General features: G+C 37.2%; 4 protein-coding genes across 5 annotated transcripts; 2 read left to right on the top strand and 2 right to left on the bottom strand.

Moving 5' to 3' along the window:
* Positions 1–950: 950 nt before the first annotated feature.
* LOC132036024 (uncharacterized) lies at positions 951–21,916 on the top strand. Of its 2 annotated transcripts, none has more exons than XM_059426244.1 (3): positions 951–1,103; positions 21,100–21,207; positions 21,312–21,916. In XM_059426244.1, exons 1-3 carry the CDS (start codon positions 1,008–1,010, stop codon positions 21,528–21,530), a joined length of 423 nt encoding a protein of 140 aa, XP_059282227.1. In that variant the 5' UTR covers positions 951–1,007; the 3' UTR covers positions 21,531–21,916. The 2 variants fall into 2 exon arrangements, with proteins under 2 accessions (XP_059282227.1, XP_059282228.1); XM_059426245.1 differs by lacking the exon at positions 951–1,103 and adding an exon at positions 18,755–19,459.
* LOC132037383 (uncharacterized) lies at positions 7,164–8,966 on the bottom strand. The gene is made up of 4 exons (XM_059427889.1): positions 8,774–8,966; positions 7,857–8,665; positions 7,610–7,728; positions 7,164–7,511 (listed from the first exon to the last, which is right to left on the bottom strand). Exons 2-4 carry the CDS (start codon positions 8,305–8,307, stop codon positions 7,164–7,166), a joined length of 918 nt encoding a protein of 305 aa, XP_059283872.1. The 5' UTR covers positions 8,308–8,665; positions 8,774–8,966.
* Positions 8,322–10,710, bottom strand: LOC132035933 (uncharacterized). Its single transcript, XM_059426110.1, has 4 exons — positions 10,433–10,710; positions 9,094–9,704; positions 8,774–8,917; positions 8,322–8,665 (listed from the first exon to the last, which is right to left on the bottom strand). The coding sequence occupies exons 2-4, from the start codon at positions 9,695–9,697 to the stop codon at positions 8,322–8,324; spliced, it is 1,092 nt and encodes a 363-aa protein (XP_059282093.1). The 5' UTR covers positions 9,698–9,704; positions 10,433–10,710.
* LOC132037084 (uncharacterized) lies at positions 14,884–16,343 on the top strand. The gene is made up of 2 exons (XM_059427540.1): positions 14,884–15,603; positions 15,712–16,343. The coding sequence occupies exons 1-2, from the start codon at positions 14,898–14,900 to the stop codon at positions 16,341–16,343; spliced, it is 1,338 nt and encodes a 445-aa protein (XP_059283523.1). The 5' UTR covers positions 14,884–14,897.
* Positions 21,917–21,949: the final 33 nt, after the last annotated feature.

Consider the following 21,949-nt stretch of genomic DNA (forward strand, 5'->3'; position numbering starts at 1 on the left):
TTTTTTTTTTTTTTTTTTAAAATGGGAATCACGGTATCCTTTGCAAAATATACAAACCATAAAGACTAACTAAATTGAGTAACCAAATTAATCATGTTATTCCTGCATCGCACGGCATAGTTTGCTAGTTACTTCATATTTTGCATATGTACATAATTAGTGTTCTTATTTGGACTGATTTATTGCTTGCTCTGTTATTTCCTTTATCTATTGAGATCGTATTAACCATATAGGTTAAGGTAAATATTTTGAAAGTAAACCATCAACACTACCTCGTTGAGCTCGGTTAATGATACTTATTGAGTACAAGTTGATTTTGTACTCATATTACATTTGTTGCACTTTTTATGCAGATACTGATCCTTCTAATAGTGGTGTCCGTGATTGTGTGTAGAGCAAGGCCTTTTCTCATTGCTCTTACACTTTTTGCCATTCTCCTTCTTTTATTTAAAATATAAATAAAAGTCAGTGCAAATATTAGTTCAGGGTGGGAAAGACTAATAGATTGGGAGATTGATGGTGAAGTGAATGAAGATTTCATTTTAAAAATTATCTAGGTTTTTATCATTTTTTGTGTTATTACCTTTCTCAATTTTTTTTTTAATATTATTTGTAGAATTTTAGTGAAAACTTTACTTTTGCTTATTTAGTATGACATCTTTCTATATTTAGTAATAATTCAACTTTAAATTTACCTTTTACTCTTAATTAAATGATTTCTAGCCACACAAATTTTTATAATTTGTTTTAGAGCACAAGTTTTAAAAATCTTCATTTATTTTTTAAACTTCGTGCCTAGTCAAATATCCTCGTATAAAATGGGACGGACCGAATAAAATGGAAGAGAGTAGAAATTTGGAGGGCAAGTGATGAAAACGTGGGGGACTAGAGTGTAGTTAAAACAACGTTCTGTCCCAATCTTGACCCCTCGCCAAAGTGGATTTTCGGGTAACTACATTAAGCTGAAATCTGCCGTTCATTGGAAAGTAAAATCGAATTAAACAGATATGGCAGATGGAAGGAAAGAATGTCCAACATCCCCTCAAGCAGCAGTGACAGCAAATGCCCAGCTATTCGGAGTTCTCTCCAGTCTTCTCCAACAGGTATGCAACTCTTACATATACCCTTCTGTCCTAATTTATGTGTCACATTTCGGATTTCAAAATTCAAAAAGGTGTTTCTTTCACTGTAACTTTTTTATATATCTTTAAATATTTTAAATTATTAATTATAGTAACTTACAGTACTTTTTGCTAGTTTTCAACTAGTAAATTTAATTTCAAAAAATTTAAAAACTCTGTGTAAGTTTTTATGGTCAAAATTAAACTGTTTGACTCTCGAAATCTGAACTGTGCCAGGGAGTATATATACTGTGATTGAGGCGGCTAATGGATAAACTTTTGGCCTTTCTTCTTATTAAATCTCGGATCTGTGTATCTTGGTATAGTTCTTTGACATATCGGATTTTTGGTCTGAGAATTTATGAAGAGGACTTGTTCAATTAGCAGCTGAATACTCAATCTTGATGTGACCCATTAAAAATGAAACAAAGAACAATAGAGCTTTACTTTGATTTGTTCATTAGCTTATTAAAAAGCCGTTAATTACTGGGATTGGTTCCCGCATCGCTGTGCCTAAAAGAAATGGTAAGTTTGGTTTGAGTGTCTATGATGAGGTGGATATATATGCTTCCGGGTGGTGAGACGAGAGACGAGGTGTCGTGCAGTATGGTTATGGGGCAAATTTACTTTAAAAATTATGGTGCACGTGAATCAATGGTCTCTCCACAAAACTAGGTATTATATATATATATATATATATATATATATATATATATATATATATATATATATATATTAGAATTGATATTGAGTTAGGAATAGGGATCAATTCCCACTTAGTACTTTTTTTCTCCACTCATGTTCTAGAAATTCTAAATCTGCCTCTGAACAGGGCTAGTAAATGCCATCAAGTACACAAAATACCTGTTGGAACAAAGCAGGTCCAGAAGTTTGATTTGACAAAATTTCGAGTAGAACGAGACTATTGGGGCAATTGTTGGTTCAGGCAGTGAAAGGGGTTGGAAGTTAATTGTAAGGGGTAGAAAGAGGATGGCTTCTCAAGGTAGGTGGTATCTTTGTGATTTTCTTTAGTTAAGGCCCCTTTCATGCTATGGAGCAGAAAAGGCTCTTTAAGATTTCTTTATGTGCTGGTTTCTTTTTCTAATGTTTGTATAGATCAGGGTATAAGATAGTACTATTGTCAAAGTCATTTCAGAAAATTGAAGTCAAAAAATTGTAACTGGTCGTTCCTCCATCTCCCCCTAGGTTTTAGGGTAACAACTACCATAAGAAACGCTTGGTTATAATTCTTTTTTTTTAGGGACACACATAGGCTTATTTGTAGTGATAAAATGCAAAGAAACTCTCTTGACTGAGAAATCCTTTGGCATGATTGTTAAGGAATAATAAGTGTCTCGTGAACATAAGTACCTGTGATTTACAAGAGAAAGGGAAGCAGTGTGCCAAAGGTTGGATGGACCAATCTTTATTCCCTTTTCTCATGTTATCCAATCGCATTAGCATGTTTTAGAATATGCCAAACTAATTTAGAGCTCAAATCAAGGAGGACACAGATCCATTGTGGTGAAATATCTCCCATTTAAGTCTCAAAAGTGTCTTTAAGGTGCTAGCTAATGCTTTGAGATATCTTTAGAGGAAACCCAACACAGTATCTGGTGCACCTTTTCACTTTTCTCTGTAAGAAGTTAAAAGAACATTGGAAACATTGTGTATAAAGTACTTAATGATATGTCATTATTGAAACTTAAAAGAGTCATTAAGAGTATTTTGTATAATCTTCTGATATTTCAGCATGTTATTATTGAAACTCAACAAATAATCAAGAATATCATATTCTTAATGATTATGCCTTCATAGTTAAGAATCCAGAGAATATGAAACTTTCTCGAGTTCATCAGCTCAAGTCCCTACCTAAAGATCCCTCTTGTTTGTTATTAATCATCAATTCAACAACAGTCTTTCTCTCTTCTTTTCTAGTGCCTTCATTATCTTAGTGGAGACCTAAATAATTTTTGCCCACTGCATCTCGCATCTCTTTCTGTTTTTGTATTTGTTGTTCTCTCGAAGTCTTCACACTCATGACCAGTAGTGGCGTCCTATGCCTCTTATCAATTGTCTAGTGCTGATGTCATCAATCTTTGTCAGCTAACATGTCAAATCAGCTCTCCATATTTGTCTAGTCATTAATTTATGTTAGCTAACTTGTCAAATTTTAGTCATCTAGGTCAGTTAACCTTTAGGCCAATTTTCCCCCGTCAACACCATGTTATCCACAATCATTGAGCTAACTGGTAAAGCTAGCAACATGTTTGTCTTTGTCATTATTCTAGTTAAGCCGACTGATTCACAGTGGTGTCATGGTCAAGTCAGTCTCATTACATGGATCATGTTTTGAATTCAAATATCAGTTCAATAAATATTTGAAATGCTCCCAAACACATTTATCAAGACACCCCCCCTAGGGTCCCTTCTGGGCCTTAGACTCCCATCCCGGTGATCATTCTGATCGCCGGAAACCTCTCTCCTCCTCCTTTTTTCTCTCTCTTACTCCTCCAGCCACTCTCTTAGACCTCCCTCTTTCTCTTTCCTTCTTTTCTTTCCACTTTCTCTAGCCACTCCCTTAAATGGATAACACCATCTATTTTGCCATAGTTTTCAAATCCTACGATATCATGAGATCTTCGGAAGCTACAGATGTTTGGTTCGACTGGACAAGCAGGAACTTTATCAGGAGCACTAGTTTCAATATTAAGACCATGGACTGGATTGTTCTGGTTATGTTGGAAGCCTCAAAGGTGCATGGAAACAGAGTCAGAAGATGGAAGAAGAACGATAATCTGTCGGAGATTTTTGTATCAAAAAATTACAATAGATATGGACGTTACATCAGCATGTTAAGCCTGAGAGGAAAAAGAAGGTCAGTTCTAATCATCCCTGAACTAGCTTTCAATGTTGGATGGAAAGATATTGCCGACAAAGTGGGTAGATTCATAAAGAGCCATGCCATTCAATCAACAACTTTTGCCACCGGATTAACAGAGAAAAACATTCCCTATTCAGAGGCTGTCAGGAGCTTTAAATGGGCTAATAGGGAATTAAATGAGTCCCCACCACTTGCTAGATCAAACCAGAAGAAAGAAGGTCGTGTCCACATCGATAGTATATCCAGCCCACCCCACAATGAAGTTCTAAATAGGTGTATAGTGTGTAGCTTCCCCAAAAATACCAGAGAACTACCAACACTATCAGACTTGAGAAGATGGTCTCAAAGCACATGGTTTAAACATTTATGAGATGGTGAATCACTGTTTCCTCTTGGAGTTTGCCTCCAGAGAAGTGGCAGAAGAAGTAATGCTTGGCGAGTGGAGATGGAGAAAACATCAAATCAGACTTCAATGGTGGACTCCCACTATGGGAGCTATTGATTCTCGCAAAAAACCTAACTCTGTCTGGGCAAAATTCGTAGGGCTGCCCCTCCGACTATTGTCACAACAAACCTTCAAAATCATTGGGGATTTTTGTGGGGGATGGGTGGAGACAGAGGAGGAAACTCAGCTTCGTAACCATCTGAAGTGGGCTAGGGTTAAAATCAAGGGAGATGGGAGTTCTATCCCTAAGGAGATGATGATAGAAAATGGAAGAATCCTTTACACCATCCAGATCTGGGTTAAATTGCAGGCGATTTTCTCTGCCGGAGAAGAGGTTTCTGCGTCATATCTGGTCCATCCTTCGGACCAGCGGTCTGTGAAAAATACAGATGGGAAAGATGTACTTTTAAGCAGTGAGAAAGGGACAGATCACACGACATCTTCATGTGCCCTTGAAGCTGCTTTTCCTATGGGACCCAACTCAGAAAATTTTTTGGGCCTTAACAAATTCGGGGTTTTTGCCCAAATGGATGAGGCTCCACTTAATTGTAATTCTCAGCCCTTTAATGAAGCACGTGTGGAGGCACATGACTGCGTTAATAAAAATCATCAAACCGACCCACTCCTTGCAGGATTAAAAGAGATCGCAGTCAAATTTCTTCAAACCTACACTGCCTGGGAAGCAAAGTCGACTTCTCCAACAGAACAACCCACTCAAACCCTTCCTTCTTCTTCTCTCTCAACAGAACAACCCAATCATGTTACCGACATACAATCAATCGAACCATCAGCCAGTCACGAGGTTTTTGTTCCGGTGCCCTCACACGATACCTCTGACTTACAAACCCCCGCTCCCTTCAAGAATGCAGAATTGCAACTTATGCAAGTCCATGAGGTTGAACCAGTTTCCATCCAGTCCCAAGAGATTCATGAAGCAGAAGTCGACTTGAACTAGTTTAAAAATAATATGTTAGAATTGAGCAAAACATATGGTGTAGCTTTTGTTGGATACGAGGAAGAGGCAAAAGCTCTTTTAATGAAACTTCACAAAAGGAAAATTTCACTGCAAATCAAGAAGCTGGAGTGCAAGTTGTGGAAACCAAAAGTAAAGCTCCCAGAAACAGAGGATTAAGCAAACATGAATTGAAGAATTTAGAGTCAGACCTTAATGAAGAGGTTGAAGGAGTGAGAAGCAGGGGGAAGGTTCTTTCATTATCTTTTAAATGAAGGTAAATATATGTTCTTGGAATGTTAGGGGACTTAACAGGTTCTCAAAGAGAAACCTTGTTAAGAGTTGCATTCAAGAATGGAGGGCAGATGTCTATTGTTTCCAAGAGACTAAATTGGAGAAAGATATAGAATTTTTTGCTAAGCAATTATGGGGAATTAGATGGATGAGATGTGACTATTTAGAAGCAGAAGGCAGCAAGGGTGGCATAATCATGCTATGGGATAGCAAATTATGGACAGGGGTTTTGATTGATAAAGGAACCTTTTCAATCACATACAGTTTTACATCAACTCAACATTCTTTCAGTTGGTGTCTCACTGGCCTGTATGCACCACACTCCAGAATCGATAGACAAACATGTTGGGAAGAAATTGCAACATATAGAGGACTTTGGGAGGGACCATGGGTTGTTTGTGGTGATTTCAACACAAATAGATTCACGATAGAGAGAAGAGGCAGTTCTAGAATCACCAATTCAATGGCTGATTTTTCAAAATGGATTGAAGACACGGAGCTGTCTGATCCACCTTTGAATGGAGGGAGATTACCTGGTGCAGAGGGGTGAATCACAATAGTGCAGCTAGGCTCGACAGGTTTCTTTACTCTACGGAGTGGGAAGAATCTTTCAGACATATCAAACATAAAATCCTACCAAGGGTTGACTCTGACCACACACCACTTATGCTTGAATGTGGAAATTGGGATCATCAGAAGAGTTACTTTAAAATTCGAAAACTGGTGGCTTGGGATGGAAGGTTTTACTGATATGGTCCAGCAATGGTGGTCAAATTTTGTGGTACATGGCTGTCCAGAATATGTACTCAGCACAAAACTGAAGGGTAAGCTTAAAGAATGGAGCAAGAGCAGGTTAGTGAGCTGCTTCATAAGAAAAACAGTCTTCTAAATGAATTGGCTGAACTGGATCATTCACAGGACAACAGGGAACTAAATGAAGATGAGATGATGATTAGGGCAACTGTCAGTGTTGTCAAAAGCGAAAAGTGCAAAAAAGCGCTGAAGCCCTGTTGGAGCTTTAAGCGCAAAGCGCACTTAAAGCGCGGGCTTCACTGAAAAAAAGCGCACTACGAAGATTTAAAAATATATATATATATATATATATATGTAATATTTAGAGAACATAATAGACATAAATGATAAATATATATTGCTTATAATTAAGTCTAAGTTCATCAAATCATCAACCTAAGTCTTAATATGGAAAGATAAACCCAATCTTGATTCTACATTTCTTCTTCTAATCACTAAAATAATATTCTTCCATATAATCTTCCTCAATTGCTTATAATTAAGTCTAAGTTCATCAAATCATCAACTTAAGTCTTAATGTGGAAAGATAAACCCAATCTTGATTCTACTTCTAATCACTAAAATAATATTCCTCCATATAATCTTCCTCAATAGGGTGATCCTCATTGGTATCACCAGAACTATAGCCTCCAATCTCAGAAATAATCTCATCTTCTATGTCAAGAGACTCAACATGTGGAGCTCGGGAGCTTGAGGCATTAGCTGTCGTAACTCCTGTCTCTTTTGTCGCCTTGTGTATGTCAAGACGTCTGCACTTCCCGACGCTCTTGCAACATCACCCCAAGTCAAGCTATCATCACCAAATACCAACTCATCTTCTGCTTCCACATTAACGCCCATCCTCCCAACCAACCACTCATTACTATGGTCAATGTTATCCAAAGAGATTGGATCAATAACACTCCGCAAGTCATAACGGGCTTTTGAAGCTCGATTGTACTTCACATACACTAGATCATTCAATCTTTGGTGCTCCAGTCTGTTCCTTTTTTTGGTATGGATCTGTTGCATGAATTATTTTATTGTTAGTAATTTAGTCTAATTGATTAACTATGCAAAGAAAATGAATAAATAAGAAGTATACCACTACGAGTACTTACATGCTCAAATACGCTCCAATTACGCTCGCATCCAGCAGCACTAGCCGTTAAACCCAAAATTCTAATAGCTAATTTTTGGAGATGAGGAGCCGAATTACCATATAAATTCCACCATTCAACTGTAAAAAATGTTATGTTTACAATCATTATTTCTAAGTTAATGTAAGTATGTAACTATGGAAGTATTAAGTAAAATTTTAAACATAAACTAATAATTAGCAATTTAAAGGTTAATATTTTCACTTACCAGGAGATCTTGTTGTTCTAGATCTTTTTGCAATCAGAAGGCCAAATTGTTGTTCAGCTTTAGTGTACAGTGGTATCTCCGTCATAATCTTGTCTTGAACTTCAGTGCTTGGAACCAATTTTTCAATACAAGCATACAACCCATCTGTTACTTCTGTACAATTTTCAATAGCTGGATTTTGATAGAAGAACTCTGGATTTAGATAATGTCCAGCTGCATGTAATGGATGATGCAATTGGCATTGCCATCTTTCATCAATAATCTTAAAGATATCTTTGTACTTTGCAATATTCCCTTCAAATGCCTTTGCAATAGCCTCCTTAGCTCTATCCATGGCTTCATAAATGTACCCCATTGCGGGTTTTTTCTCATTATCAGCTAATCGCAACACTTTAACAGGAGGCCCAATGATTTTCAAAATATACACAACCTGGTTCCAGAATGTTGTCATCAAGACGGTATGAGCTACAGATTTTCCTTTGGTAACTTAGACCATCTACTAATCATCCATTTGTCAGATGTAAACATTGCTCGCAAATTAGTTTTTTGACAATGCGACCGTTGCAAAGTCAGAAAACTTGTTGCAAATCGAGTAATCCCACATTTCACCAACTCTTTATTTTTTGTGGAATCTCTCATCATATTTAAGACTCCTGAGTGCCCATAAATGAAACCGACAAGGGCGATTGCTCTTTGAAGGGTCTTCTTAATGTTTGGAATCTTCCCGATGTCTTCTAACATAAGATCTATACAATGGGCTGCACACGGAGTCCAATATATGTGTCTTCTTTTTCTCTGTAAGAGCTGACCTGTAGAAATAAAAGTAAGTAGACATGTTAACAATTAGAAATCAAAACTTTGATTGATATTAGAAAGTAAAACATAAAACTTAAACATTTAAAACAATAAATTCTTACCAGCCAACACAAAGTTGCTGCCATTATCACTTATAACCTGAACCACATTCTGCTCTCCAACGCGCTCCACGTATCTATCAAGCAATTCACATAACTTCTCTCCAGTCTTAACAAATGAGGAAGCATCTATCGACTCCATGAACACTGTTCCATACGGAGAATTCACAAAAAAGTTTATCAAAGTTCTTTGTTTTCTATCTGACCATCCATCCGCCATAATGGAACATACATACTTCAGCCATTCTTGTCTATGTTTGTTTATAATCTCATTGGTCAACTCAACCTCCTTCCTAAGTACGTAACCCTTAATTCGTGGTAACTTGGAGGCTTCAAGTTTGGACCATACCTTCCTACTGACCTCAATTGCTTCCTTAAAACTTTTGAGCGAGCAACATTGAATGGGATCCCATTATCGTAAAAGAAGCGAGCAACTTTTTGAATTGTCATTGCTCTTGCTTCTTTATCACATGAATCTTTGATATTTGCTTGCCTAAGTGTTCCTTGCCTTTGTAGAAACACATCCATGGGTCCCTTTCCTTTGGCCAATTTCTTACTAGTGCTACTAGGAAAGCTTTCTCCACCTCTTTTCTTATGAATGGTCTCTTGGACTTCATCTTCTCCACCGACATCGTCTTGATAATCAAACTCATCAAATCCAGAAAATTCATTAGTATAGACTTCCTTTCTTAATTTTTTCTCCTCCATGTAATTTCTCAATTCATCTCTAACCTCTTGTGGGCAATTTAAACACTTTGCTGCATTCCTAAAGTTCCCAATCAAATGTTGTTTTGCCCTATTAATTCCACCCCTGGTTGTTTTTCCACAAAAATTGCATGTGACTCTTGTAGTGTCATTAGGATTCTGCAAATGATTATATTTCCAGCCAGGATCCCTTCGATTGCCTTTAGACAAGTCCTCTGCCATTCTAATTCTGGAAAAAAAAATAATATAAGGCATCTTGCAATTAATTATAATTTTTAAATAATATACATAACAAGAAAATAAAGCTGGACAGTCCTTTGTCATTTTTAACTGTGAAATAAAATTTACAAGTCACATGCAATGCACTTTGCAAGCAATTATAACTTTTAAATAATAATATACAACAAAAATGTAAGGTAGACAGATCCTCTTAACATTTGAATTCTGAAATAAAGTAAAAAATAATATATGACATTTTGCATGTAATTATAATTGTTAAATAAATAAATGCAACAAGAAGATAAAGTGGACACCACTGGGTTCCACCATTATGACATGACTTCTAAGAAAGCTGTATCTTTATCCTCTCTTAAGTCTCTTTACAGGTGGTGTTGCATAAATAGCATGAATCACCAAACAAGGACAAGTGTCCCATTTAATTCTACAAATTTTCTGCAAAGACAAAATGATTAAATAAAGAAATTAAGCACCAAACCCATTTCTTTCAACTATACCAGTGATCCACCTTAATCGAAAAAAAAAATAGCAAAAGACCAAATAGAAAAAAAGTCAACTCAGTAAAATACACATATTTTAATGGAGGTTTTTTTTTTTGTCTATATATATCTCTCTCTTATATATTAATAATAAGAATGAATAATAAAAGAATGATTAGAATAGAGAGAGTCAGTGTCATACGTAAAGAAGAAAAGACAAAGAAGCAGAGAAGAGTAGAACCTGTGATGAAGGCTTGCCGTTTCAGTTGTCCAAAAGCTGATCTTGTCTTATTCTGTTGAGCTTCAAACTTCTCTGCCTTCTTATAATATTCCATCTCTTTCTATTTTTTTTTTTTGGAAACTCTAATTTACTCCCTCAGGGAACTGTGACAGACACCTACTGTAATTTAAAATAAAAATAAAAATTAAAGGCTCTCTGACCACACGCGCCTCGCTTCAGGTCAGGTGGAGCGCCAAAGTTGTGTTGCGCCTCGCTTTTGCGCTTAGGCGCGCCTTAAGCGCGCTTTTAATTTCACTGGCAACTGTTTTAGTTGAGCTGGAAGATTTGTCTAACAAAGAAGAAGACAGTTGGAGACAAAAATCAAGGGTGTTGTGGTTGAAAAGAGGGTGACAAAAATACCAGTTTTTTCAAAGAATGGCAACAGCTCACAAGAGGTAGAACACTATTGACAGACTGATTGTTAGAGGTGAAGAGGTCTTGGAACCTGAAATATTAAGAAATGAAAAGAAAGCCATGGTGGATTTCTGCAAGCAATTATACTCTGAAACAGAATCATGGAGGCCAAATTTTGACTACATCGGTTGTCCAAGGATCAGTCAAGAAGAACAAGATTGGCTGCAAAGACCTTTCTCTGAAGCTGAAGTGATACAAATAATTAAACAGAGTGCTATAGACAAGGCTACAGGCCCGGATGGCTTCACAATGGAATTCTTCAAAGCTTGTTGGGACAAAATCAGAGATTGACAATTCACAATTTTTACCAGAATGATTATTTTGAGAAGTCTTTAAATGCCACTTTCATTGCTTTGATCCCAAAGAAATATAGAGCAGAAGAATTAAGGGATTATAGACCAATAAGCTTAATAGGAGGAGTATACAAGATCATCTCCAAACTCATCACTGAAAGACTAAAGACTGTCATGGGCAAGCTTGTCAATGACCATCAAATGGCATTTTTTAAAGAGAGGTAGATCATGGATGCAACTTTGTTAGCCGATGAATTGGTTGACTCCCGGATCAAACAAAGGTTCCTGGAATCCTATGTAAGCTTGATGTGGAAAAGGCTTTCAACCATGTCAATTGGTCCTTTCTTTTGAAGGTTTTGATTGATATGGGGTTTGGAGGGAAATGGAGGAACTGGATACTTTTTTGCATCTCAACTGTGAAGTTCTCAGTCTTAATCAATGGAAGCCCTGAAGGCTTTTTTCACTCCAGCAGAGGGCTAAGACAAGGGGACCCTTTGTCCCCCTCTCTTTTTGTGCTAGCCATGGAAGGACTCTAATCACATGCTCAGAATTGCCAATACAAATTGGAACTACAAATAACCTTGGCATCAACATGGAGATTACACATTTGCTTTATGCAGATGATTCCCTTGTTTTTGTGAAGCAAAAGTGGCACAAATCAGACACCTCAGAGCCATTCTCACCATTTTTGAAGCTCTTTCGGGGCCTTTTCCCTATCAATCGGGTAGCTGACCTTCCAACACTAGCTATGATCCTTGGCTGCCAATTGGGATCACTTCCAACAATCTACTTAGGAATGCCACTTAGTGCTAAGAGCAAATCCATAGGGATCTGGAACGAGGTGATTGAGAGACGTGACAAGAAGCTAGCAAGGTGGAAAAGTCAGTACCTGTCTCTAGGTGGCAGATTAACTGTTATCAGTTCGGTCCTTGATGCCCTCCCCACCTACATGATGGGGTTGTTCCCCCTCCCCAAATGTGTGGAGGACAGTTTAGACAAACTGAGGAGAAATTTTTTATGGCAAGGCAACAAGGACAAAAGAAGCATGAATCTAGTAAAATGGGAAGTTGTGACTCTCAGCAAGAAGCAAGGAGTTCTGGGTATCAGGAATCTCAGTTTTCACAATCAGAGTTTACTTCAAAAATGGCTCTGGAGATTCAGTTTGGAAGACACTACATTATGCAGGAGATTCATTGCTCATAAATATGGTTTGTTAAACCAATGGACAACAAATGTGGTCACATCCACTTATGGGAACAGTACTTGGAGAACCATCAGGAACTACTGGCCAACTTTCAACAGCAGCATTTGCATCGAAATTGGCAATGGTCTGAAATCTGCTTTCTGGGATGATGCATGGACAGGTCAAAACTCTTTGAAGAGCCCTTTCCCTAATCTCTACTTGATTAGCCTTCAACAACAGACCAAGACCAACCAGGTATGGGACCATCAAGGATGGAATCTGCTTTTCAGGAGAGCACTAAACGATTGGGAGATTGATAGAGTAGCCGAGCTATTACAAACTTTGGAACCCTTCAAGATCACTCCAGATATACCAGACAAACCAAAATGGATGTTAAATAGTAAGGGCTTTTTCACTGTCAAGTCTGCCTACTGGAATTATAATCATAGAACCTCCATCACAGTGGTGTGGCCTTGGAAACTCATTTGGAAAATCAAGATCCCCCTAAAGGTCTCTTGCTTTGCTTGGTTAGTGGTTAAGAAAGCATGCCTAACACATGAAAGGCTACAAAGAAGAGGTTTTCAGATTTGCTCAAGATGTCTACTTTGTGGATTAGCTGTGGAAACAAACGACCACCTTTTCATTCATTGCAAGACAACTGCAAATCTGTGGTACATGTTCTTTTGTATTCTTGGTGTTAGCTGGGTCATGCCTGAAACTACTTTTGAACTACTCAACAGTTGGCAAGGGATTGGCAACAGAAATGGAGAAGAGAACTGGTGGCAGCTAATCCCTGCTTGCATTTGGTGGATAGCTTGGAAAGAGAGAAATTTAAGACTTTTTGAAGACAAAAGCAACTTCATCCATAAATTTAGGATGAATTGTCTTAGTGTCTTATATTTTTGGTGTAAACAGAATTTATTGGGGGATATAGGGGATTTGATAGATTTTATAGGCAAATTGTAATGATATAGCAGACTAGTTTTGGACTAGCTTTTGACAGCTTCACCATGGCTCTTTTTATGAGCTTGTAATTACCCCTTCAACACTTCCAGGTGCTGCTTTTACATATGAATACAAGATGTTACCTTTATCAAAAAAAAAAGTCAGTCTCATTACAAGCCCAGTCAATCTTAGTTTCCGCTACACTTTCCAAATTTGATTTGCAAACTCGAGTTACTTGACCACCTGGAGTTTGAGGGGTTTGTTAAAAGTGAAAAGAATCATTAAGTATATTGTGTAGACTATTCATAATGGTATCACATTATCAAAAGTCAAGAGAATCATTAAGAGTATGTGTTGAACACAGTGAAATTAAAAGCGCGCCTAAGCGCAAAAGCGAGGCGCAACACAACTTTGGCGCTCCACCTGACCTGAAGCGAGGCGCGTGTGGTCAGAGAGCCTTTAATTTTTTATTTTTTTAATTACAGTAGGTGTCTGTCACAGTTCCCTAAGGGAGTAAATTAGAGTTCCCAAAAAAAAATAGAAAGAGATGGAATATTATAAGAAGGCAGAGAAGTTTGAAGCTCAACAGAATAAGACAAGATCAGCTTTTGGACAACTGAAACGGCAAGCCTTCATCACAGGTTCTACTCTTCTCTGCTTCTTTGTCTCTTCTTCTTTACGTATGACACTGACTCTCTCTATTCTACTCATTCTTTTATATTCATTCTTATTATTAATATATAAGAGAGATATATATAGACAAAAAAAAAACCTCCATTAAAATATGTGTATTTTACTGAGTTGACTTTTTTTCTATTTGGTCTTTTTGCTATTTTTTTTTTTCGATTAAGGTGGATCACTGGTATAGTTGAAAGAAATGGGTTTGGTGCTTAATTTCTTTATTTAATCATTTTGTCTTTGTAGATAATTTGTAGAATTAAATGGGACACTTGTCCTTATTTGGTGATTCATGCTATTTATGTAACACCACCTGTAAAGAGACTTAAGAGAGGATAAAGATACAGCTTTCTTAGAAGTCATGTCATAATGGTGGACCCCAGTGGTGTCCACTTTATCTTCTTGTTGCATATATTTATTTAACAATTATAATTACATGCAAAATGTCATATATTATTTTTTACTTTATTTCAGAATTCAAATGTTTAGAGGATCTGTCTACCTTACATTTTTGTTGTATATAATTATTTAAAAGTTATAGTTGCATGCAAAGTGCATTGCATGTGACTTATAAATTTTATTTCACAGTTAAAAATGACAAAGGACTGTCCAGCTTTATTTTCTTGTTATGTATATTATTTAAAAATTATAATTAATTGCAAGATGCCTTATATTTTTTTTTTCCAGAATTAGAATGGCAGAGGACTTGTCTAAAGGCAATTGAAGGGATCCTGGCTGGAAATATAATCATTTGCAGAATCCTAATGACACTACAAGAGTCACATGCAATTTTTGTGGAAAAACAACCAGGGGTGGAATTAATAGGGCAAAGCAACAGTTGATTGGAAACTTTAGGAATGCAGCAAAGTGTTTAAATTGCCCACAGGAGGTTAGAGATGAATTGAGAAATTACATGGAGGAGAAAAAATTAAGAAAGGAAGTCTATACTAATGAATTTTCTGGATTTGATGAGTTTGATTATCAAGACGATGTCGGTGGAGAAGATGAAGTCCAAGAGATCATTCATAAGAAAAGAGGTGGAGGAAGCTTTCCTAGTAGCACTAGTAAGAAATTGGCCAAAGGAAAGGGACCCATGGATGTGTTTCTACAAAGGCAAGGAACACTTAGGCAAGCAAATATCAAAGATTCATGTGATAAAGAAGCAAGAGCAATGACAATTCAAAAAGTTGCTCGCTTCTTTTACGATAATGGGATCCCATTCAATGTTGCTCGCTCAAAAAGTTTTAAGGAAGCAATTGAGGCTGTAGGAAGGTATGGTCCAAACTTGAAGCCTCCAAGTTACCACGAATTAAGGGTTCTGTTACTTAGGAAGGAGGTTGAGTTGACCAATGAGATTATAAACAAACATAGACAAGAATGGCTGAAGTATGGATGTTCCATTATGGCGGATGGATGGTCAGATAGAAAACAAAGAACTTTGATAAACTTTTTGGTGAATTCTCCGTATGGAACAGTGTTCATGGAGTCGATAGATGCTTCCTCATTTGTTAAGACTGGAGAGAAGTTATGTGAATTGCTTGATAGATACGTGGAGCGCGTTGGAGAGCAGAATGTGGTTCAGGTTATAAGTGATAATGGCAGCAACTTTGTGTTGGCTGGTAAGAATTTATTGTTTTAAATGTTTAAGTTTTATGTTTTACTTTCTAATATCGATCAAAGTTCTGATTTCTAATTGTTAACATGTCTACTTACTTTTATTTCTACAGGTCAGCTCTTACAGAGAAAAAGAAGACACATATATTGGACTCCGTGTGCAGCCCATTGTATAGATCTTATGTTAGAAGACATCGGGAAGATTCCAAACATTAAGAAGACCCTTCAAAGAGCAATCGCCCTTGTCGGTTTCATTTATGGGCACTTAGGAGTCTTAAATATGATGAGAGATTTCACAAAAAATAAAGAGTTGGTGAAATGTGGGATTACTCGATTTGCAACAAGTTTTCTGACTTTGCAACGGTTGCATTGTCAAAAAACTAATTTGCGAGCAATGTTTACATCTGACAAATGGATGATTGGTAGATGGTCTAAGTTACAAAAGGGAAAATCTGTAGCTCATACCGTCTTGATGACAACATTCTGGAACCAGGTTGTGTATATTTTGAAAATCATGGGGCCTCTTGTTAAACTGTTGCGATTAGCTGATAATGAGAAAAAACCCGCAATGGGGTACATTTATGAAGCCATGGATAGAGCTAAGGAGGCTATTGCAAAGGCATTTGAAGGGAATATTGCAAAGTACAAAGATATCTTTAAGATTATTGATGAAAGATGGCAATGCCAATTGCATCATCCATTACATGCAGCTGGACATTATCTAAATCCAGCTATTGAAAATTGAAGTAACAGATGGGTTGTATGCTTGTATTGAAAAATTGGTTCCAAGCACTGAAGTTCAAGACAAGATTATGTCGGAGATACCACTGTACACTAAAGCTGAACAACAATTTGGCCTTCTGATTGCAAAAAGATCTAGAACAACAAGATCTCCTGGTAAGTGAAAATATTAACCTTTAAATTGCTAATTATTAGTTTATGTTTAAAATTTTACTTAATACTTCCATAGTTACATACTTACATTAACTTAGAAATAATGATTGTAAACAAAACACTTTTTACAGTTGAATGGTGGAATTTATATGGTAATTCGGCTCCTCATCTCCAAAAATTAGCCATTAGAATTTTGGGTTTAACGGCTAGTGCTGCTGGATTGGAGCGTATTTGAGCATGTAATTACTCGTAGTGGTATACTTCTTATTTATTCATTTTCTTGGCATAGTTAATGAATTAGACTAAATTACTAACAATAAAATAATTCATGCAACAGATCCATACCAAAAAAAGGAACAGACTGGAGCACCAAAGATTGAATGATCTGGTGTATGTCAAGTACAATCGAGCTTTAAAAGCCCGTTATGACTTGCGGAGTGTTATTGATCCAATCTCTTTGGATAATATTGACCATAGTAATGAGTGGTTGGTCGGGAGGATGGCCGTTAATGTGGAAGCAGAAGATGAGTTGGTATTTGGTGATGATAGCTTGACTTGGGGTGATGTTGCAAGAGCGTCGGGTAGTGAGGACGTCTTGACATACACAAGGCGATAAAAGAGACAATTAGGAGTTACGACAGCTAATGCCTCAAGCTCCCGAGCTCCACATGTTGAGTCTCTTGACATAGAAGATGAGATTATTTCTGATGAGTCAGGGGAAGAAGAGATTGGAGGCTATAGTTCTGGTGATACCAAAGAAGATCACCCTATTGAGGAAGATTAAATGGAGGAATATTATTTTAGTGATTAGAAGTAGAATCAAGATGGGATTTATCTTTCCATATTAAGACTTAAGTTGATGATTTGATGAACTTAGACTTAATTATAAGCAATTGAGGAAGATTATATGAAGGAATATTATTTTAGTGATTAGAAGAAGAAATGTAGAATCAAGATTGGGTTTATCTTTCCATATTAAGATTTAGGTTGATGATTTGATGAACTTAGACTTAATTATAAGCAATATATATTTATCATTTATGTCTATTATGTTCTCTAAATATTACATATATATATTTTTTTTGAAATTTTCGTAGTGCGCTTTTTTTTCAGTGAAGCCCGCTCTTTAAGTGCGCTTTGCGCTTAAAGCTCCAACAGGGCTTCAGCGCTTTTTTGCGCTTTTCGCTTTTGACAACACTGGTTGAACATTTATTATAATTATGTCACGATATTAGTAATCTGAAGAATTAGAACTTTCTTATAAGAGCTATCTAGTATGTTATTTGTCACTAATTCAAAAAGGTTTTCTCTTCTATCTTCTCGTTTTTGATGGTGAGAATTTTGTATGCATTGATCAGAAAAGAGAAGGGTTGATTGTGTTAATTAATTAGCATGATTTTAGGAGACTTTATGTTTCCTTTTCCTAGCGTAATTATTGGAATAGTTTTTTTTTGGATGAAGTAATTGATTCATTCATAAAAGGCATCAAAAAGATGCAAAATATACAAGTAGAAATAGAGGCTACATCATAGCTGCAAAAAGCAAAAGACAACCGTATTAGCTACATCACAGCTGCACTTTCTTAGATACAAAGAGCTAACAAAGTCCCAAAAGAATTCTGGGGAATCTACATGGGTCACAAAAGCCCGACTAAATAAAGAGAGGAGACATCTAGCTTTAAGGATGTGGTTGGGAGTTGATTGTCCTCAGAGCATCTTCTATCCCTTTCATTCCATAAACTCCAAAGAACAGCAGCAGGGACCATTCTCCAGATTGTCTTGATTGTGTTGTCAACTTTCCAACTGCCCCAGGTCTCAAAAGCTTCCTTGGTACTATGGCATAACCCAGCTAACTCCAAAAAGTAAACCGAACATATTCCAAAAATCTGTAGCAACTATACAGTGTAGAAATAAGTGATTGTTGGTTTCTATCTCCCTGTGACACATGGCATCTGTTGACTGACTGAATCTTTCTCTTGATAAGATTGTCTTAGGTCAAACATTTCTCATATAATGCAGTCCGGCTGAAGCAAATAATCTTAGGTGGTTATTTGGTTTTCCTGATCAATTTCCATGGGCAGAGATCAGTGGCTTCATTTTTTTTAAGCCACTTGTACCCTGATTTCACAGTATACTTCCCATCATTTGCCTCATGCCATCTGAACGTGTCTGCAGTGTACTCATTTAGTGTACTGTTCTCCAGTGTAGCTAATAGTGTGACTAAGTAAGCTACGTCCCAATCTTGTAAGTTCCTTCTTAGGGTGATATTCCAGATGTGACCTTTGTTTTGGGAAATTGTGGAGTCAGGGTCACATGCAATCTGGAATATAGCCTGATAATCATTCATAAGGACTGAATTCCCAATTTAATTATCCTTCCAAAGTTTTATTTGTTGACCATTCCCAACTGTGAAGTGCTGGCACTTTGAGAACTCCTCCCATAGTTTACAAATGGTTTTCCACACTCCCACCCCATAAGGGCCCTAGTTTTGGACGCGAGTTACTCTAGATACCATGCTTGGCAAGGACCACCTTCTTCCACGAAGGATGCTCTTCCTGTGTAAATTTCCACAACCACTTCATCATTAGGCATTTGTTGTGAGTTGCCAGGTCTTTAATTCCCAGCCCTCCCTGGTGTTTTGGTCAATGCAATTCCCTTGTCAAAGGAAATTTCTCCCTACTTTGTTCAGATGGCTTAGCACTTTCTTTGGCATGAGGTGGAGTGACATGTAGTTATTGGGAATGCTGTCAAGAACACTATTAATTAAAGTGAGCCTACCACCCATCGATAGATATTGCATCTGCCAGGAGGCTAGTGTCCTCTCAAATTTCTCAATGACCCCACTCCATATGGTTGTGGAGTTGTGTTTGGCACCCATTGGGAGACCCAAATAAGTTGTAGGGAATGTGCCAGTGTTGCAACCTAGAATATCTGCTAGCTCCTCCAAATTATGCACCTCATAGACAAGGTAAATCACACTTAAGGGTGTTGATATGTAAACCTGAAATAGCCTCAAACAAAAGAAGGGTTAGATTGAGGTGAAGCACCTGATTCTTGTTTGCACCACAGAAAATCAGAGTTTCATCAGCATAGAGCAAGTGTGAGATGTTGATAGCACTCCTGCTCCCCACATCAAAGCCTGTTATCCATTGCATCTGCTTGACAGTCCAGCATTCTGCTCTAGCCCTTCATTGCCAGTATGAAAAGGAAAGGGGAAGAGAGTCTCCCTGTGTCACGCCTCTTTGTGGGGCTTCTGTTGACTAGGATTGAGTACTTAACTGTAGAGATGTTGAATTTGATCCATCTGTGCCCAAAACCCATATGTCTTGAGTAGGGAAATAAGGTAGGACCAATTTAATTGGTCAAGGGCTTTCTGGATGTCCAGCTTGCACAGAAATATAGAATACCTGCTCCACCCTTCTCCAACTTCCTAGAACTTCTTTAGAATATTTTGTTTTATCGTAGTTGATTGTCTTTCCTTAATTAGTTAAAGTACCAATCCCTTCTCGCGAATATAATTAATATTCAACAGAAGAACGTCCTACAACCAATCAAAGTAGTGGAGAAATTGAAATATCTCTTGCAAGTATTAAATCAATACACTCCTCGGGGAATCAAATAAACACATGAGATGAAAGGTAAATTAATCATTAATTGAACCCTAAATTTCATCAAAACTCAACTACAAGAGAGTTACTCCATACGTGGAGCATAGTTAACCTTGACTATATTAAACATTAGCAAGTTCATGATCCTAGAGAATAAAAGAGAAGATAAATTGAATTCAAGAAGAAACTCCCAACAAATCTTCAGCCTATCGTGACACCTTGGAATCTTGCTATTTCTTCCTCTCTTTTTCCTCCAATAGCTACATCTGCTCGAGTGTGTCAGCCTTCGCATGTCTCCAAAATATGCTCTATATATCCCTCGGTCAGCCCTAATAATCAAAATTCTGAGAATTATTGCATTCAGGTCGCGCCGTCGTAGTGGTCAAAACTCAGGCGCTACGACCGTCGTGGTTGTTTAATGCGTCCTGCAAGTGCTGAAGGAGCATTGCAGCTCCCAAAGTTCCAGGGCTGCGACGGCCGGGCCTGTTTAGTCCACAACTATTCTTCATTTCTTGCATCTCTTTTGCTTGAATCTTGTGGGTTTCCTCCTTTACTCCTTCATTGCATATTTATTGTCAAAACAACACAAATATGTGAGGAATTACACCATTTAACAATCAAAACACAATAATTCAAACGTGAGGCATAAATAAACATAAAATTGTGGCTCATCAACAAGGAACTCAAATGATATTATTATTTCCCCCCGTCAGTTGAAGGCTCACAATATTATACTCTTTGAGTTTTTGAGTTCCTCTCCTAATTCAATTTTTTTCATACAAAAATATGTAGCATTACAGTTGGAAACTTATCGTTGCTTAGGTAGGTAGTATTAAACTGGTTTAGCTTTGGCTTGGACATCAGGGTGCCAACACCGGCCTTTCTTTTCTTCTTTTACCTTATGGTGCTAGGTGTGTGTGTTTGAGATCAAGACCTGCTCTGGTTTAATAACGTACTTCGAAATGTCCTCACCAAAAAGATTGTGGACAAACATGTGCAGGTGGAATCATTGACTAATCAAGAAGAAGTGGAGTTGCGCAGTAAGATCCAAGCCCTAGGACTGGAAGTTACAAAAGTTCCTTCAAAATCATCACAAAATCTTGACGAGGTAGGTTGGTGTTAATTTTGGTTCGAAAGAACTGTGTTATCTTTCTTTGCTCTTTGTTTCCCTGGTAAAAATAATTTATTCATTTGCAAATGTTATACTATTAGCTGGAGATTGCGAAGCAGTTGGATAAATTATCAGAAAAGCTGGAAAATGTGGATCGGATGATATCCTCAGCTGTCGCCGAAGATCCACAAGTTGGGTCTCTCTTAAGCAGTACTGCTGATCTTTGGATGCCAGTTATTACGGCTGGTTCTGTGGAAAGGCGTAACCTTAATGCGCCAGTTGAAGATGATCTTGAAGTGAAAGGCAAAAATTCTCAGTAGCTTTACCTAAAATCATCATCATATGTTGATTTTGATTCTCTAATGAACACGTTCCTTCCATATCAATCACAAAGCATAGCCAGAGGGTGTATATGTAAGTGTCAGGTTGAAAACGCCACATTTATGTCTTTTGGTGAAAAATGGATGGCGTCATATGAAGCTGATACTTCATTTTGTTAGAGATGTTCTGCAAGTCATTTCCTGTATCTTGAAAAGGCACATAAGACGTGATGATACTTGAACATATTTCTGTAAGAATAATTTGAGACCTTTGCTCCTATTTGAGCATGTACTCTCTGGTGTAAAATAATTGAGCAGATAAAAATACATGACATGTTTACTTTTTAGCTGTTCATGAACAATGAATTGAACATTTTGTGTGCTAATGCTGTCTCACTATTTTGTTTCATATCTATTCA

The sequence above is a fragment of the Lycium ferocissimum genome, chromosome 11 (assembly GCF_029784015.1).
Source record: "Lycium ferocissimum isolate CSIRO_LF1 chromosome 11, AGI_CSIRO_Lferr_CH_V1, whole genome shotgun sequence".
Lineage (NCBI taxonomy): Eukaryota > Viridiplantae > Streptophyta > Magnoliopsida > Solanales > Solanaceae > Lycium > Lycium ferocissimum.

Excerpts from the sequence above, each read along its gene's own strand:
- LOC132036024 (XM_059426244.1), top strand. The coding sequence starts at position 1,008 with ATGGCAGATGGAAGGAAAGAATGTCCAACATCCCCTCAAGCAGCAGTG. Across the intron at positions 1,104-21,099 it reads TCTCCAGTCTTCTCCAACAG|GTGGAATCATTGACTAATCA; the intron begins GTATGCAACTCT and ends AAACATGTGCAG. Across the intron at positions 21,208-21,311 it reads CATCACAAAATCTTGACGAG|CTGGAGATTGCGAAGCAGTT; the intron begins GTAGGTTGGTGT and ends TTATACTATTAG.
- LOC132037383 (XM_059427889.1), bottom strand. The coding sequence starts at position 8,307 with ATGACAACATTCTGGAACCAGGTTGTGTATATTTTGAAAATCATTGGG. Across the intron at positions 7,729-7,856 it reads TAGAACAACAAGATCTCCTG|TTGAATGGTGGAATTTATAT; the intron begins GTAAGTGAAAAT and ends CATTTTTTACAG. Across the intron at positions 7,512-7,609 it reads ATTGGAGCGTATTTGAGCAT|ATCCATACCAAAAAAAGGAA; the intron begins GTAAGTACTCGT and ends TTCATGCAACAG.
- LOC132035933 (XM_059426110.1), bottom strand. The coding sequence starts at position 9,697 with ATGGCAGAGGACTTGTCTAAAGGCAATCGAAGGGATCCTGGCTGGAAA. Across the intron at positions 8,918-9,093 it reads TCCAAACTTGAAGCCTCCAA|TGTTCATGGAGTCGATAGAT; the intron begins GTTACCACGAAT and ends CGTATGGAACAG. Across the intron at positions 8,666-8,773 it reads CAGCAACTTTGTGTTGGCTG|GTCAGCTCTTACAGAGAAAA; the intron begins GTAAGAATTTAT and ends TTATTTCTACAG.
- LOC132037084 (XM_059427540.1), top strand. The coding sequence starts at position 14,898 with ATGGAGGAGAAAAAATTAAGAAAGGAAGTCTATACTAATGAATTTTCT. Across the intron at positions 15,604-15,711 it reads CAGCAACTTTGTGTTGGCTG|GTCAGCTCTTACAGAGAAAA; the intron begins GTAAGAATTTAT and ends TTATTTCTACAG.